This window comes from Lepisma saccharinum, chromosome 14, assembly GCF_977018435.1.
Source record: "Lepisma saccharinum chromosome 14, izLepSacc3.1, whole genome shotgun sequence".
NCBI classification, from domain to species: domain Eukaryota; kingdom Metazoa; phylum Arthropoda; class Insecta; order Zygentoma; family Lepismatidae; genus Lepisma; species Lepisma saccharinum.
Window position 1 is genome coordinate 50,057,220 of NC_139242.1, and position 19,424 is coordinate 50,076,643.

At 38.8% G+C, this 19,424-nt stretch overlaps 1 protein-coding gene across 4 annotated transcripts in view; it reads left to right on the forward strand.

Annotated features, from left to right (window-relative positions):
* Positions 1-19,424, forward strand: part of LOC145998875 (phosphatidylserine lipase ABHD16A) — a 130,358-nt gene that overhangs the window by 76,820 nt on the left and 34,114 nt on the right. For all 4 annotated transcript variants that reach the window (XR_014443349.1, XR_014443350.1, XM_083135571.1 and 1 more), the window contains exons 9-10: positions 7,231-7,415; positions 9,245-9,381. Coding sequence is in view for 2 of the 4 variants with exons in the window: in XM_083135571.1 (XP_082991697.1) it covers positions 7,231-7,415; positions 9,245-9,381 (322 nt within the window). In the remaining 2 variants the exon portion in view is untranslated. The remainder of the gene's footprint in view (positions 1-7,230; positions 7,416-9,244; positions 9,382-19,424) is intronic.

Here is a 19,424-nt window from a genome sequence, read left to right on the forward strand (position 1 = left end):
CATGGTGTTGTGCACTCAGAATTCCTTCCAGCGGGACAAACTGTGAATAAAGAGTTTTATGTGACCGTTATGAAGCGTCTGCATGAGAATGTTTCCCGGAAAAGACCAGAGTTACGGAAAAACAGTTCTTAGATTTTGCACCACGATAATGGGTCGTCGCACACGTCGACTCTTGTTCACGAGTATTTGGCCAAAAACTCAACACATATTATCCAGATATGGCTCCGTGTGAATTTTTTCTCTTTCCGCGACTCAAGTTACCGCATCGGGGAAGGCATTTTGAATCAATTGAATCCATTAAAGGAATTTGCAGAAGGAACTCAGGGCGATACCATCTTCTGCATTTGAAAAGTGTTTTGAAGACTGGGTTAAGTGTTGGCAGATGTGTGTTGGATCTGATGGGGCCTATTTTGAAGGCAACAAAATAAATGTTGATGATCAACCACGTATTTTGTGATTTATTCACAAATTCCGGGTACTTTTTGTACGTAGTAGTACATATCAAGAAACTGCTTAGTGATACAGAAAGTCTTTCTTTGATAAAATGTATGATGCTTGTGTCATCTCCTCTTGCTTCAGCTGGTATGTTCTACCAGTGGCTGTTACAGGGTCCACTTTGCAAAGGACTGCGTGTAGGGATTTTAAGAACATGTTGTTGCCTTGGATAACGAAATGACTGTGCTGGACCACAAGGATGCAAGAAAGACACCTGTACTTCATGTCTTTCGAAAGTACACATCCCACCCACCAATTGGCATCATATGCACACGCTACAAAATCTACAAAACCTATGATGTGTTCAAAGGGTACATATTTAACATCTGCATTAACTTTAACACAATGTACAGTCACGGACACTTGCGGCTTGTAACGATTCCATTGAATGTCAATGTATTAATTACAAGCCGGCAGTGTCCGTGACTGTACCAAAGTTTTTCAGATGCAGAAAACACTTTAGTCTCCACTTTTTCTGTGCTTATTGGTATGATTGCATGAAACCTCTGAGTTCCTGTTACAGTTACAGCTTCACCGAACAGTTTCTGTAAAATTCTCTCTTCTTCCAAATATTCGTCATTTGTCACATAAAAGAAAGTTATTGATGGAGTGTTCCTCAAGGCTTGTTAGCAAGGCTTCCTTGAAATCAATTATGCTGGGACAGGAATCACACTCATCTAGAAAACATTTCTGTTGTGGTACCCTACACATTATTTTTGAAAGACAATCTTGGTATGTTTTTAATGGATTTTCATGTGCTGGTAGAGTATTTTATTTAAGTGAGCTCCAGCTATCATTAGTTTAACATTTTGATGACTGGTACAAACACATACAGGGTGGGTACCACTGGCTCCTGCTTTATGCCACTCTTTGGTCTTTATTCTACAAATTTTGAAAACACAATCTTAAGTAACGGGTATTTAGATTTAAAAAGTCTGAATATTTCTCTCAGATTTCCCAGGATCAATCTTTTTTGAATGTGGATACGTTTACCACACGGAAACAGTCTTTCTTGCCAGACATTTGTCTGCTAACATCATCACTGCAGTAAAAATATTTAAGTAATGAGACTGTTTCTTCTGGTAAAGTTTTTTGAGGTCTGGGGTCAGGTGAGGACAAAATTCCCTTCTCTTCGAGGTGTTTTTTTTTTATTTATTTTTTCTTGCTCTTCAATTTTTCCACATGACCAACTTTTCGGCAAAATAGACACAATCATGAACCTTTCACTTTTATTTGCAGTTTTAAATCTCTCTTTAAGTTGCTCAAAGATTTCTGATTCTGAATTGCTACAGTGGCATTCTTCTTCATCTTTATCACCTTCTGCATTAAAAAGGGATTGGGTATAAGTATTTCTTATTTTCCTTATCTTTTCTCTGCAATACCTTTTCAAACTCTTCAGTTTCTTCTTACTCACTGGAGACTCACCAAGAGAGATCAAAGAGGCATTCAAGTAGCTGAACCCTGTATCAACATCCATATATTCTGAATCTTGGTTACTGCAACTCGGACCAGCATTATCATCTGGCCCTGAAGGATTTTCTTTTTCTGGAACAATAGCCTGCTTTTCCTCCCCAACTGCAGTGTACAGGAAGTACAAATTTTCATGTTTTCTTCAATTCCGTAATTTAAAGAAATCATCCAAGCTGCCGCATTCCTCAGATCTTTTCTACACCAGTGTCCCTTTTTCTTCAAAGGATTACAGCAGTAAATGGACCACTTCTTGCCATCCATATCAAGATTTTTACTAACAAAGCTAGTTTCAAACCGTTCACAGCACAGAAGTTAACTGAGATGTACACACTCTTGACAGCTACACCACAACTGATCCAGTTGGACAAAGAAGCATAGAAGATAAACTTTAAGCTAAAAGATTAAAAAATCGGCAACTTACGTGTGTGAGTATGAGATATTTTTCGTACTACGTTTCGGAGGTTACACTACCTCCTTCTTCAGCTGGGGATTGTTTATATAGATGGTTGATTGACCAAAACGTTGAAATCTTGGTCGCCTGGGAGTACGTCCGGTGGTTTTTTCTCATTACGGGGTACAATTACTTCTACGTTAACGATAAAATCTTCCGACAAAAAGAAGGGTTGGCCATGGGCAATCCCATCTCTGGTCTTGTGGCCAACATCTTCATGCACTACGTCGAAAAAACCGCTATGGAGCATGCAGGGGGGAGGGGGGAGGTAAAATATTATGGGAGGTATGTAGATGACATCCTCATCATAGGGGATGAAATCAAACTTGACAGCATTTTCGACCAATTGGGGAAGCAGGACCCCAGGATTGGGTTTACTAGGGAAGATATGGTCAACGGAAAGATCCACTTTCTTGACTTATGCCTTACTAAAACCGGACAACGGATCGTAACGGGGGTCTTTCATAAACCGTTAGCTGGAGAGCTGTACCTCCATAAGAGATCCCAACATTCGAATAGGACTAAATTAAATGTTTTTCTTAACTTTTACATTCGCGCCGAAAGACTGTGCAATGACGAGAAAGAGAAACGGAAAGAAGGGGAATGGATAAGGAGAGTGGGGGTAAAGAATGGGTACACTATCCGCGACCTGGAAAAAGTAGCTAGGAGAGCCAAAAGGATTGTTAGGCAAGAAACATCGCAATATGACATAGAGGGTAAAAAAACTGGGATAGAAAACGGTGAAAAAGGCACATGTTTCGTGGGGATCCCGTATTTTAAGGGGGTCTCAGAGAAAATTGAAAAGTCCGTGAGGAGTTACGGAATAAAATGTGGGGTAAGAGCGCCCCGGAGTATTGAAAAGCACTTTACATCATATAAGAAAGGGAGGGGGGATAGACGCAATAACCCTGAGGAGCGGAAAGGGGTGTACAGGATAGTGTGTGAATGCGGAAAGGAATATGTGGGACAAACGGGGAGAAGTATGCAAGTCAGGTGGGGAGAGCATGATAAGGACGTAAAGGAAGGCATACCCAAAACCGGATTGTCTGAACATATATTGGTTAACCGACATAAGATTGCTAAAAGGGAAATTATTAGGGAGGTTAACAATAAATTGGACAGGAACGTATATGAAGCTGCTTATATATGCGCGGAAAATTGGAATAAGCTTAATAGGGACGATGGGAATTTAGAAGACGGCTGGGTTAATTTCTTTAAAAAATGGGATAAAGCCGCAGTGTTTAGGGACGAAATGGGCTTCCATGTTACTCCTGAGGTTAGGAAAGCCGCCGAGGTGGAGGTCGACTTCTCCTTGGATTGGTGACTCCCGAGCCCCAGTTTGGAAGGTTTGAGGAGGGGAGGTTCCTTTTCCCCAGGTACGGGCTGACACTGTGCATTCGCCTACCCTGTGCATTGGTCGGCAGTTCGCGGACTTTAGCCTTGGATGTTCCCTTTGTTTTTATAGTATTGCGCGGTTTTAGATGTGTAATTTATACTCTTTTTTAGAAAGTGTCCTTCAAGCAACTTTTTAACCTAAATCCTTAACCTTCACTTTCACGACGAGGCACCATGTCAGGTGTCTGAATAACAACGTTTCAACCTGAAGAAGGAGGTAGTGTAACCTCCGAAACGTAGTACGAAAAATATCTCATACTCACACACGTAAGTTGCCGATTTTTTAATCTTTTAGCTTAAAGTTTATATTTAATTGTGAGTAATCCGCACCTTACCAGTATGTTATTAAGCATAGAAGAGCAGGAATAAACAAGTCACTGCAGGAAAGGGATGACTCACACTTGAGCTTTAACTGTCTTTCACTCATGATACCAAAGAGATACCACCTTGAAATTTTGACTGAACCTTCAGTAGATGTGTACCAATATGTGTAAAATTTTTGCAAATTTCGTTTCTTGGAAATTGTAAAATGAAATTTAAAAAAAAACTTTCAAAATTTGTATTTTCCAAAAACCAAGCATGTTGTATATCAAATGAAAGCCCTCTTCATAAGCTTTAGGGGGCAGGTGCCACAGTTCACAGCCAAACGAGTGCACGAAAGAGCCAGATCTGGTCCCAAAAGAGCTAAGTTGGCACCAGTGCTCCCAGCTGTCTCAGAAAGACCTAAATGGAAATTTCGCTTTCACCCTTAAGTTAGTTTGTATTAAGAATGTATCAATATGAAATTTTTTTCTGCTAGTCTTATAAATAATTGCAAAAATAATAACAATGAACAAGAAATGCAGTGTTCCCATCTTACAGTTTTTTTTTTTTTGTGAGAAAGCTCTTGTAGTGTTGGCCCTATGATGCTGGTTGTATCAAATTCCCAAGAAAGTTTGCAAAAGACCACTCTTCGAGGCTATGTGATCCCCCTCTCCCAATTTTGAAAGAAAGGAGAAAAATTTTAAGACAAGGAAAACATGCAACTAATTTTATAAATATGTAATTTTTAGGTAGTTTTGAAAATTGATCGTCTCCTTCTGTTTCAAAAATAAGTTAAAATTTTACCGTTATTGAACTAATACCAGTTCCGATGATACTTTAAAATTGTAACAGTTTAAAGTAGTTCAGAATATTTAAAAATTTTAATTAAAGGTGAGCCCAAAGTGTGTAACCATCCCAATATAAGATAAAAGGGCTTGCACACACATGATGTGGGTCAGTTGTGAGGGAGACACTCTAAGCCATGCTATCAAGATGGCTGCCATTTTGAAAACTGCCCATCTGGGAGTCAACTTTGGTCAAATGTAATATCAAATTAGGGTAGGATTTCACAAGAAACATAACGATATGTTTAATTTTATCTAACAAAATCATTCCGTAAGAGTTAAGAAAATCAACATATGGCTGAAAATGTCATGGAAAACTCAAAAAAGGGTTTCTTAATTTTTTTAAACCTTGATTTTTCTTCCAACTGGAGCTGTTGCTTTCATAGTCCACTTAACAGATATGCTCTAAACAGAGTTACAGTAAATTCAAACATTAGAGAATGGTCTGGAAATTTATTTGGAAATAATTGGAAAAATCTTGGAATCTGTGGAAACCTTGTTCAATTTTTATGAATTTTACACCAGGGTGATTCACATAAAAGTGACACATTTCATTATGAATGTATGTGAACAAGAATAAAGCTACCAACAAGCTATTGCATCTGAAATGTAGCACAGATATGTGAGTTTAATAACCTTTGCATTACATGATGAGACTGACCTTATCCCTTCCTCTGGACACATCCTTTCATCCTTCTGGCCATTCATTTTAGTATGCTGTTGTTGTTCTTCAATTCATCCAGTGTCCAAGGGCATGTAGTGTAGACCTTTTCTTAATATAACCTCACAGAAAGAAGTCTGGGGGTGTCAAATCAGATAATCTCAGTAGGAAATTTAAGGAAAGTTTTCTGCTTCTCAAAGAGACTTTGGATCAGCGCCAAGGACTCATTTGATGTATGGCATGTGGTACCATCCTGTTGAAAATACTCTTGACACAGTTCTATGTCATTCAGTTGCCCCAGAAACACCATGAAAATTCGTAACGTATACTGCATCTTCACAGTGACCGAGGCAATATCACGATAACAGTAGAGGCCAGTGTTACCACAGGTAACTGCAAAATATAAAGAATTAAAAAGTTGTTTCAATAAAATGACAACATTGTTAAATACGTTAATGAACACCATTGCCGTGGAGTAGATATTGCCTAGGACATTTTTCTGCAGCCGACAGAAGCGAAGGGGGAGGCCGTTCTGCTACCCTGAAGAGGCAACAAGGGAGAAGAGGGTGCCAATGCAAGGAAAGAGCGGGGAAGGACTTTGGGGCATAGTGTGCTATGGGGTTATTCGTATGCCTGTTAAGGGGCCCTGTTGCCGTTCAGACCTACCAGATCAGCCAGTGTTGTCACATCAGATTGGCAGAGAAGAGCTAAATCCCGCCTAAAATAGGAATACCATTTCTGTGAAGCAACTAGAGGTAGACTGCATAGCCAAGGCTGGATTGAACTACAACTCAGACCAGTTAGGTAATAGACGAAAATATAGTTCCTTGGTGTGATCATGATTTGGACAAACCTTTCTCCAAAATACTAAGTTGGCAACAGTAGTGCGTACAGCTGAGCTTCCCTTCCACAAAGGAGCGGAGTTCTGTCGTCTGCTCAGTGCTCACCACACAAACGTCAAACTGACCCGAGAAAAGTGAGGTTCTTCTTCTTCCCCTTTGCACCTCATTGCAAAGAAACAGACAGATGAAGACAAGGGTCTACCACTCACTATTCATTGGATTTTCGTGGTAACTCTCTCATGAGTGGTAGTTCTTTCTAGGAGTGTTTGTGGCTAAATCACTGTGCTGATTGCAAAACAAGAATGAAATGAAAAAATATCTAGCTCGAAGACATGTTTTCTTTACCTGGGGGAGGGGGGGGGGTAACTTCTAGCAGCCATAATTGTCGTACTGATAGCCGGTAACACTTTTGAAAAAGTCACGCACCACTGGATAACAGCTACCAAATCCTGCAGAGCTATGCAGCCTCTTCAGAATATGTGAATCTCCCAGATGTCCAGCATCATGTGAAACTAACATAGAGCATTCCAGTGTATTCCTTTTGAAATAAAAACTAGAAAAAAGTGTTTTATGTGAATCACCCTGTATATATATTAATATGTTACAGTGTTCAAGTTTTGGTATTGGGGGAAATGTTTCAAAATGGTGTTAACTTCGGCTCCAAGTTTAAGTTCTGTAGCCATGTACTCCTAAAGAAAGTTGTGTTCCAGTTACTCTTGTTATTGTATAACATGGTAATATTCAAACTTTGTGTGTTTACTATTACAGATTCTTGATGCTACATTTGATGATATTCTACCTCTTGCCATTCCAAGAATGCCAATGTCGTGGGGAGGACTAGTGAAGTGTGTTGTTAGAAAGCATTTTAATATGAACAACTATAAGCAGTTGGAGAAGTACCCTGGCAATATTCTGCTGATAAGGAGGACAGAAGATGAAGTCATCACTACAGAGTAAGTATCCCATTTTATTGACAGATAAGTCAGGTAACATTTTTTTTGACTTAACACGAGGGATGGTCAAGAAATCCTGATATTAATGTCCAGCAGGGATTCGTTACTCTGATATTGGGAAATATAAGGTTATTCATGATGGATGTGGTAAATGCAGTTTAGTATTTCCATGTTGCAAATTTGGATGTTTCCCGATTAATTTCAAAGGCCCACGGCCTTCATTAACTTAGGATGCATCATCCTCACTTAATGAGGGCAGTCAGCCTTCAAAATTAATCGAGAAACATCAAAATTCGCAACACAGAAATTCTAAAAGTACATTGGTTTATCATATAATTGCTGATTATTATGCCAATCCGATATTTCTATAAATAGCCTGTAACCTAGTGCAAAATGCTCCCATTTTAAAATTTTTATGAATGTGAAGTTTTAATTCATATGCCCTGGTTTTGTAAAGTACAGGGTGGCTCCAAAAGTCACTTAACACCCTTGGTACAAGGCCACTGCAACGCGCAACATGGAAATGGTGATTACCAATCATTATCAGGCCAAGGGGGAGCCACATTGACGCCACCCGTGCGGTTGGTGGTCATCTTGATATCCGCCATCTTGAATTCAACTTCAGAATTTTAAATGGGAAGGGGGTGATATGATATGATATGAAATGCAATGGTGAAGGTTTTTTTGACATGTCTTTAACCAGTAGAAAGTTATGACTGAGTTCTTGTACCAATTTGCTTCTTTTCGAGGTGTTAGAAAAATGCCTTAAAATTTGTTTAGCGCATCGGTAATGCATCAAGATCAAAGTGATCTCTAGGGTTCTAGAAGTTCACATGCCATTGCACACGATTTTAATCGGATACATCCACGAAGAGCTGCGCATTATGAATGGTCGTCGTGAACAATTTACAGTGTGATGCTTCCATTGAATGAAAAGTACTTCACAGTGACAAGGCTAATGTTTATGTTCATAAGGAAGTTCATAAACAGAATATGTGACGCTTGTCATCTGATAACTAACTTTGGACAGAAACTGCTTAACAACGTTCCCATAGTGTCCTGATGTTCCTCCCTATTGAAAAAGAACACTGTAAAAGGTACCTTCTTCCATAAGCAAAGATGAAAAAACCTATTTATTTAACAAATCCAAGTAGCCCTAAGCATTTAAGGTTCCGTTGATGGAAAACTGACTAACCAATCGTGTTCCACAAAGCACGCCACACCATTAACTCACCAGCACTAACCATTCAGCTTTGATCTGTCGAAAATGGGTTATCAGATAAAAAGCATCGAATATTCTGTTTATGAACTTCCTTATGAAATATAAACATTAGATGGCAGCCGACCGTGCGGGTGGCGTCAATGTGGTTCCCCCTTGGCCTGGCAATGATTGGTCATCACCATTTCCACGTTGCGCGCTGCAGTGGCCTTGTACCGAGGGTGTTAAGTAACTTTGAGCCACCCTGTATATTGAATTTCCGATTGAATTGAAGAACAATACAAACAAAATCAACAGCATACTAACTAGAGAAAGAAAGTAAAACATAACACTAAAATGGCTCTAAAATGATCCTGCTGATTTGGACACGATATCCCTGAAACGTTGATACCCACCTGTGACTATTTCTTTCATTTCGAGATTTTCTGTTTTTATTCAATTTTAGCACATGTAAGACAGTGTACTTTTCTGCATGAGGCATCTTCTTACATTTAAAATAAACAAACTTTATCTATCTCTTTCTGCATTTCTGGTAGACTGTAGTGTGTCATAAATTTACCATTTGTTTGGCACATGAAAATTGGAAAGTATAATCACCTTTTTCTTTCAGACCACTAAACATAACAACTAACAGAGGAAACTTTCTACTGATGAACCTGTTGAGGAACAGATATCCAAAGATCTTTGATAATGGAACTCTGCAAGTACTGGAAACTGACATGCTTCACCACGACAATAGTCACAGGGGTAAGTACCAGATTTTTCATTTATATTCATATTATCTTTCTCTGCAACTCCCTTGTCTATAGAGATAGAAAACTGACATTAAATAATGAAAACAGAGCCTTCCGGATTAAGAATTGATCATTTTTTCTTCTCTGTTATGGACAATTCATGTTGAACTTGTTTTAAATTTAACTCGCCAGATTACGGGAAAAAATCAAGCAAAGCCACTTCAGTTAAAGCATGATTTTGCAAAACTCAAAATTCCCCTTACTTCCCATCAGTGGGGTGCGGTGACATTTTCCGTTGGGGAAGCAGATCCCAAAAAATTAAGAAAACCAAGAATTCATTGCTTCTACATGGTACGTTATAATGAAAAAATTAGCACTCTACCTGATACTGTTTCCATAACGTCTAAGGGAAAGATGAATGTCCTGGCGCAGTTGTTCATTTTTTCGAATGTGAATTGGTCTGTTGTCAAACATATTTAATGCAACAGATGATCGCGGATGATTGAAATAATTTTCAAGATTTTCACACATTGCAATATTCACAGATCCACTTTGGCACCACGTAGTTCTTTCCGTAATAAATAGTAAACAATGCCAACACTAAAGTTTTTGAAGCAAACAAATAGAAATTCACCCGCCTAAAAAGCCATAACTTTTCACCTCGCAAAGCACTTGAAAAAGTGTGACCGTGGCCAGCGAGTTTTACCAACTCTATTTGGCGGATGTAGTCCATGGACATGTTAGCTGTCTTAATAGACCGAATGCTCGGAAACGTTTATCTTCACATAGAATATATCATACGTATGTCAGCAATCATATTTTTGTGTTTCTCCTGTGTTTTGAAACTTTATAGTTTGTTTATGAATATAAATTTTAACTAGCTTGGTGGATATGCTACATCGCTGACAGTATACAGTACACTTGCACACTTAATCGTGCAGTTTGCAACACTGAGAACATCAGCAGGCTGACCGATGGCAGTCTCTGCTTTCTTCCAGCTCTTACGGGTTGGAAAACAAGCTTTGTCTCCACACAACATCCCCTCCCATTGGATCCCTGAAGGTCGCCGGAGTATTTTTTGGGTTTCTGATGGCATTGCCAGGGTGGTGATACTACGCAGATGTTTTGTTAACAGGTTGCGAGAGGGTGTTGATGGCCTCATATCGGAAAGGACGAACCTTGGAGGCTTGCAGGTTGATATTGTGTTGAGGCAACCTGGAAGAAATAATGAGAAACCAAAAGTTAAAGAATTAATTTGTAACAGTTATGCTGTGTGCCACCACTGCTGGCCTTGCTGTACCCGAGTGCATGCGCATGCTTCCCATTGCTGTCCTGTAAAAATCATCTGTCAAGTTTTTTATGGGTGACAATATGCAACACATTGTACTGGGATCTATTTCTGATGGTGTTGAATCCTTGGTGTATATGTGAATTAAATGCAAATGCAAATATGTGAAAAGTTAATGTTTAGGTGGGATCTAATTGTTTATATAAATCAGTATATGTTTATATGTTTTTTGTATGATTTACAACTTGGTTTATTAAAAAGAAAAAAATATACAGTGGAACTCCGATGTTACATTCCCGGATTTTACATTTTCCCACATTATACTTTCAATGTTGTTGATCCCAACATAGCAAAACGTTATAAAATTTTCTCTATTTTACAATTTCCTGCATTTTAAGTTGTTTCAGCTTGGTCCCCCTCCCCTGTAAATCATAAAATAGATGTTCTACTCTATTTATATACAGTAAAATGTTTCTTAATAGACATGGACACCTGTAAATAACAGACATTTCTTAATTCCCTGGCAGAAATGTGGGAAGATTACTTCTTAATAAGAGACACATTCTCTGAAAACTACAGTGGTTCCAAAAATAGTCACGCAACCCGGTGTTTACGACCGTATAACAGAATAGCGAAACAGAATGAGAAGAAACACTTTCTGCCCTGTATATTGGGAAAATTTAGAGACAAACATATGTAAGAACATGGATGTTTTAATAAAAAATAAGTGAAGTGTTGCCAAAGACGAAATTTTTTTTTTTTGCAAATCGTGTGTATTGATGCACAGAACTCCCTGAAGTAAATTATTGCAACATTTCACAATACCAACGAACAATTTGGATGGCCATTTATTGAATTTGACAGAAAAAGAACTGTGACGAAGTTTCAAAAACATTGCACAAGGGAATAAATGGGCTGTTCCAAAAATCGATGTTTTCACAATATTACGAGAGACACTGGCAACACTGTTGCTGTCATGTGTCACTAACTGACGTGTTTCACCTCAGGCTATCACACTAAGGCACTTTTAGTGACAAGGGAGAAAGTTTGTTATTCTCGAACATATGCAATAAATTACATACACCTTGCAACCCTGAAATGTGGGTACAGAAGAAGGTGTATCAATTGTTGTTTTCTGTGCCTTCAGTGGTTGCTGTTTGCTGCGAACGGCATTCCAGATTGTGTCTACTTATGCTGACGTTCTGTGTGTGTTTTCAAAATGCCATATTTTACACAGGAAAGAGTGTTTATTGTTGAAGAATATATCCAAACATCGTCATATTCTGGCGTAAGAGAAGCATTTAGTGCCAAGTTTCCGACTACTCCCTCTCCAGATAAGTCGTCAATTTTTCGTCTTGTGCAAATGTTTCGCCAAACTGGGTCAGTACATGACATGCAACGTTCAGGGTGCCCTTCTGTGTTAGGAGCTGATGTGCTGCAGGAGCTGATGTGCTGCAGCATGTTGAACAAAGAATAGTGACGTCGCCACAAAAGTCTGTTCGGAAGCTCGCCTCAGAATTGGACTTACGCAAGTCAACTGCTCACAAGGCTATACGGAAATTGAAATTTTACCCGTATAGAGTTCGTGTTGTTCATGAATTGAAAGCGGTGGATGTCCCAGCACAGTTGCGTTACTGTCATTGGTTTCAATCATTCCTTCGACAAAATGGTGTCAATGTACTGAATAAAGTTTTTTTTTTAGCGAGGAAGTCTGGTTTCAATTTAATGGGTATGTCAACAGCCAAAATTCCAGGCATTGGGTGACAGAAAATAACCCACATCAATTGCATGAACTACCCTTGCACTCTCCGAATGGTGTATGGTGTGGAATATCGTGATGTCGTATTGTGAGACCGTTATTCTTTGAGACAACAATGGATACCACTGTGTACGGGGATCTCATAATGTAATTCATTGCTCTCCTGGAAGAAGCTGAACGTGATGCTTGGCTACAACAAGATGGAGCAACTTGCCATACATCTAATGAATCTCTTCGTATGCTGAGAGAATTTTTTGGTGATCGTCCAATATCCAAGGATTTATGGCCCAGTCCCTCGCCCGATTTAACATCTGCAGATTTTTTTCTGTGGGGTTACTTAAAGGGGAAAAGTATACCAAACAAGACCCAGAACATTGGAGGAGCTGAAACGAAACATTACACAGGAAATTGATAATATCGGTGCTGCAACCCTCAGGAAGGTATCTGAGAACATGATCAAGCGAACCAACTTATGTATCCAAGAAAATGGTGGACACTTCGAACATTTGCTTTAATTTGTAGGGATACCCACATTTCAGGGTTGCAAGGTGTATGTAATTTATTGCATATGTTTGAGAATAACCAACTTTCTCCTTTGTCATTAAAAGTGCCTTAGTGTGATAGCCTGAGGTGAAACACGTCTGTTAGTGACATGTAACAGCAACAGTGTTGCCAGTGTCCCTCGTAATATTGTGAAAACATCGATTTTTGGAACAGCCCATTTATTCCCTTGTGCAATGTTTTTGAAACTTCGTCAAAGTTCTTTTTCTGTCAAATTCAATAGTTGGCCATCCAAATTGTTTGTTGGTATTGTGAAATGTTGCAATAATTTACCTCAGTGAGTTCTGTGCATCAAAACACATGATTTGCAAAAAAAAAATTTTCGTCTTTGGCAACACTTTGCTTATTTGTTATTAAAACATGCATGTTCTTATATATGTTTGTCTCTCTAAATTTTCCCAATATACAGGGCATTCTCTTGGCAGAAAGTGTTTCTTCTCATTCCGTTTCGCTATTCCGTTATACGGTCGTAAACACCGGGTTGCGTGACTTTTCGGACACTCGTTATATCTCAGCACTGATTCAAAACTTCGGAACAATGGACAACTGTGAGAAATAATAATTGTAATTTCTGAAAATCATTTTGTAAAACAATGTGGCAACCTTGACTGAATTTGTGAGGCAAAGCAAGCATGCCATGCATGCGTTGAATGCAGTCAGGATTCTTGCAAAAATCACAATCAGTGTTACGAACCCATTGTTACCAGCAAGAATTTTCCGAACGGAAAATAATCATAACATCGATCATCCCCATCTTCGCAATTAGCCAAAAGCGACAAAGAAGAGTAAAATTAACTAAATCAATCAAACAATCGTGCACATTAAACATTGGTAAAACAATACAAGAATGCTGGTTTGGCTCAACAGAGAGAGAGAGAGCTATAGTATGTAAATTGTTCATTTGATGTAAGTTGAAATATGAATTACGTAAATCGTATTTCTGTATTGAGATGTACTATTATACTTCGATATAAGAGTTTAAATGTTATGTGTTGAATGGGTTACAAATAATTTCAAGCAATCAGTTTGTCTGCTTTGCGGACTTGTCGGACCCACCTCCCTCATACAACAGACAGCTTCGTTTTGTGCCGTATTCCGTGTTCCTTGCAGGTGACTCAGTGCAATCCGCTAGCGCATTGGTCTTGTGCCCATTTCAAGAGGGGAGTAGGGTGAAACTGGTACATAGCTTGTTTGTGTGTGCTTTCGGGGTTGAGAACTTCGTTCGCTGCGCTGTACGTTGCGTTCGACTTATCCGTACATGGTAGAGACATCGCCTTTGCCAGACAGATCCAGTGTTGCCAGTTGTATTAGAATTATGCTACCCCGATTCTAGCTAGGTTATTCTCTTTTAAAAGTATTACTTGCACGTGTTGTTCTTCTCTTCACTGTCATAAAAGGAAGCCTTTAAAAGCTGTGTTCTCTTGTATCATTACATGCATATTATGTGTGCTTGTCAACGGTGATATATGGACATTTAACCTTTAGTACGCTGCGCGGGTCTGACGAAAGTAAGCCCAGTGTCGCTGAGGCTTTTTAGCGCAAAATTTAAATTTGTATACTTAATGGAGAAAAATCGTAATAACTCTGGCACTATGGGACCAATCTACTTCGGATAACTTTTGTTTTGCAGCTAGAACATCAGCGCATGCAACCTTGTAAAATTTGGAAGCCCCAATTGCGGGGGGCTATGGGCGGAGGTCGCATCCCCCGAATATCAATGAAAAAAACATAAAAATAAACATAAAAATGTGGAGTTTGCCCACTCTTCTCTAGCTATTTTGGGAAGAAAACCCGAACTTTTGCCTTTTTTTCAACGAATGAACCTTTCGCAACAGAATGAAACTTGTTTCGATGTTTGTGGGTGCAATACAGTTTAAATAATGAGCCAAAATGTAAATCTGTTTTTTTTACAAAAAATAGCCAATTTGCATATACTCATAAAATTGTTATCACTCGGACACTATGGGACCAATCTACTTCGGATAACTTTTGTTTTGCAGCTAGATCATCAGCGCTCACTGCTCAGACCAATTCTGGTGAGGCCTCTCCTAAAAGTGCAGGGGGAGCCTTTTCAATCCGGCTTTGTTTTATCCATGCTTCTTCCTAGCTTCCAGCTGCATTTCATTTATAGCATAGAGGTGACAGAAATCTGACCCTGCCCCCCTCCCCCCACCCACTTTAGCAGGACCTCCTGTTGCAAGCAAGCTCCAAAAATTCAAGAACAAAGACGACCCTGTGCCTTATCTCTGGTGAGTCACAGCATTTAAGCTTGAACCAAAACAGCGTCATAAATACTAAGCATTTATTGCTTCTCTGTCAACTCAGGACTCGAACACGTGACATGGGCATGTTGGAAGGGAAAAGTTTGGAAAACACGATTGCAAAATATGTTCCGGAAAGGACTGTCAGTGTTCCCACCTCAATATACAAATATAAGTGTGGCAAACCCTCGATAATTGTATCTAAAGCTGCATGGTGCTTATCTGCACCAAATTACGACAAGGCACTTACTTTTTCGTCCCATATCTGGGACAAATTTCAACTAAAGGATAATGAAATTTTTAACACCACTGATACATGGACATCTTCAGGATTTTTTCCAGGAAGGGACAAGCAAGGTATTTTTCCAAGGGAGGGCGGACGACGACAATGAGGCAGAATTTCCCCAAAATAGTATTACTCCCTTTAAAAAAATTCTTCAGTTTGAAGTTATCATGTTCCTGCAACGCCCTTGCAATAATTAACATATATTACTGTGATTGAAATGAAATTATATGGGTGAAATATGTACTTTTTGATTGACTTTCATTTCCGGGTGGCGTGGCCCCCTCCCTTCCGGACGTCCATGCTTATGGAGAAATCTTTCCAACCAATCTCGGTTAATGGAATTATAAGGTGACTAGATTTGTTAAATCAACATACAAGAACAACAAAGAAAAATCCGTAATTGTTAATTCTATGCATCATAAGCCACGAGAATCATGGAAGATCTATACTGTAATAATGAATTGAAGGAAATCACGCCGAGTTTTTATTTATAGTCTACCTGTTCAAGTAGGAATGGAAAGGTGCACAAAAAGAATTACAAAAATGTATGTAAAAGAAAACCCAAGTATTATTTCGATCAAGTTATTTCTATAATTGTAATCAACAATGACCAATTGTCCTTTCAACTAAGTTTAAGTTTCAATTTGTCTTTTCCGGACTATTACCTTTGCCTTGCCTTTAATCGTATATTTCTCATGATCCGTAATTTTAAACAAATCCTAGATAAGTCGGTAAAAGAATAGGACACAGAAAATATGGAAAAGAAATATAATGTGATAGAGAAACAAACACAAAAGAAACACCAATGACATTAACGTGGATCAAACCAACACCATTTGTCGTTGAGAGCTGAACTCACATCCATGAACTCGCAGAAATATTCCCATGGAATTTGTTATTCGTCTGATATTGAATACCCAATGATGCTTTCTGTTATGTAATAGACACTTATGAAGTGAATACATTATTAGGACTTTGCCAGATTTCAGAAAACACACACACACACATACGTAAAAGATATGAATAAGAGATTGTTCATTTGGAAATGAATTTCCAAGTTTTATTTTTATGCTCTTGTGAATAGATGTAAAGGAAAGTGAAGTATCTTATTGTTAAACAGAATTACAAATTTATATTTGCTTAAGGATTAATTTATCACAATATACATTGCAATTATACATTCAACATATGTTGAAACAATGCCTTTTGTTATGGACTTTTGGTGGATTTAAGATTGTTATGGACTTTTGGTGGATTTAAGACTCAACAATATGCTATCGAGAATAGACCTACAGTTTAAATCCTACCTAAAGTGTGATTCGAGCCACTATGTCCCTCCACCGGGTATCGATCCCAGTGCCCCTTCATTACTAGGCGACGTTGTTACCACTATGTTATCGGGGCACAGCACGCTACTTTTTTTTTTCTTTTTTCAGTACACATTTATCAATTCTCTCATTGTCATCGTCGCAATTAGCCAAAATTCAAAGCTAAGTAACAAAAATCAAATCAAATGCCATCAGTGAGGAAGGCACGTATTTCTCGCAGCCCTGTTTTTCAAAATGAAACCATAAAATTCAGGACATGCCCCTATCCAAGTAGGTAATATTACATTTTGTGTTTATCACGGTTATTAAGGTTTATACATCTTGTTTCGACTTATCTGCTGACTACACATTGTTCATTACTGAAAACTTGCTTTCAGTTTGCTGTGTACAACGTACACAATACAAAAAAAATATTAATTTTATACGTATATGTTTTCTGGCTTTCTAGACTCGGAAAGTTAAATATAGCAACATTCCATTCATCATTTTTCCAAAATTTTTGCAATTTTCTTATAACCACCATGCCTATTTCCAGGTTACTGCTTACAAACTTGAAATGTTAAGATAAGGCAACCAGACATTTCTGTCTTTTATAAGTTCCTTATTTTGTAATTTTTGCAGTAGTATACATATGTAACCATTAAATACCTATTTTAACTTCCTGCCTTTAAAATTGGGAAAAATAATTGATATGACAACCCTGTATTTCATACTATTTAAATTCCCCTGTTCGGCAGTATACAAACAGCATTCCGATTTTCGACTTGATACCTTCATAAAATTAAACCAAATGTGGCAACTTACATTTTTGGTTAAGCCAGTTTTCAACTTTCTAGTGTCAGGATTTTAAAAAAGTTAGATATGACAACTCTGTATTTCAAATTAAAACATTTCCTAATTGACCGTGTTTACAGTAACATTAATAAGCATGATTCCGATTTTTAACTTCATACATTCAAAAATCGAAAAGTTATAATTAGCAACCTGAATTTGCAATTACTTTAAACTTTCCCCTTTCACTGCATTCAAAGTATCATACATAACCAGCGTAAAAGAAAGTTAGATATGGCAATCATGCACCAGCGAGTGTTTTGCATGAACACCTGTCTGCCTTTTATCTTCCTCCGCATAAGTTACTTCGCCTTTCGTATGCGTGCTCCTGGCCTTTAGAAGGTCGAATGGATTCTCTGCAGTAGTTTAGCCAGTGTCACTTGAATCAATATTCCGGAATAACTCACTTCTCCCGCGGCGCGTCGGGCCGATATGCCGAAGTGCTTAGCCTGAACCAGAAGTTGAACTGAAATGAGTTTCAGTCGCAATCCCTGGTGGCAGGAAATGAAATGAGAGAGGTTCTATTCTCTCAACTTATAAAACCACAGGTGGCACACCTGCTATTGAAATATATTGTCCCCAGAAGTAGTAGTAGAGTAGTGAAAGTGATAATGAAAATAGTAATAATAATAATAATACTGCTCTCTTCATGAAAACAGTCGAGTGAAGATCGAAGCTTCCCCTTGCCTCCTCCACACCCCTGGCCCTCCAAGTTTGCCACACTTCTTCTATGCTTCACAGTTGACACATTGTGCGTTGTACGCATGCAGTTGATTGTGCCTTCCCTGGTGTATTGTGTAAGGATTATTCCTTGCTTATTGGCAACACTGTAGGTAAGTGACATGATCTTGACTGGACTGTTTCCGTGCCGTTAGCTTCAGTAATAATCAGTTTTATAACAACAATAACAGGCGATGTTCAAATGCCGTACAAATTTCACAAACAAAATTACTAATGTACTCGGAACCTTTGATAGTTAGTTTTCTGTATACACTCGTATTATCCAACCTCGGAGTGCTCCGAAGTGGAGAGGGCAAGTTCTTAGAATATCGCTCCGCTCCAGAGCAGAATGAACCGTTCCCTAAAATTTCGCTCCTCGCTCCGGAGCGGAGTGAGAAAATTTCCAACTTCCTCTGCTCCGATTTGGAGCAGAGTGTGTCAAGGTAGCACTCTCTCCATAGTGGAATGAACCATTTTCTAAAATTACGCTCCTCGCTCCGGAGCGGAGCGATGTCTTAGCCAGAGCAGAGCTAACCATTTCTTAGAATCTCGCTCCTTGCTCTGGACCGTGGGCAACAGCCGGAGCGTTGATCTGCTTCCCTCCGAAACCCTGCTTAATAGTGTTACCATAGGGTAAATGTGTTACCATGGTGAGAAGAAAATTTTGTTTTTGAAGTTGGGGAGTTGAATGATCGTGGATGATTTATGACTTCAGCTAAAAAATAAGAAAACCCTGATGGCACAATGGCAATGTCGTCGTCTTGTAATCAAGGGGTCCCGGGTTCGATGCTTGGTGGAGGCACATAGTGGTGGTTTGGATCCCACTTTAAACTGTAGGTTCAGTCCCGATTAGCCCTTCTGTGCTTAAAGTGGACTTAAAGCAACAATTCAATTCAATTCAAAGAAAACCAATGAAGGCCAGGACTTCTCTCTCACTAGTGGCCGAAATCTCGCCAAGTCTTGGGTGTAGTGCAGTGAGTGAATAATATTTTTGTGGCGACGATTGAAAGAAGTTACTGGGG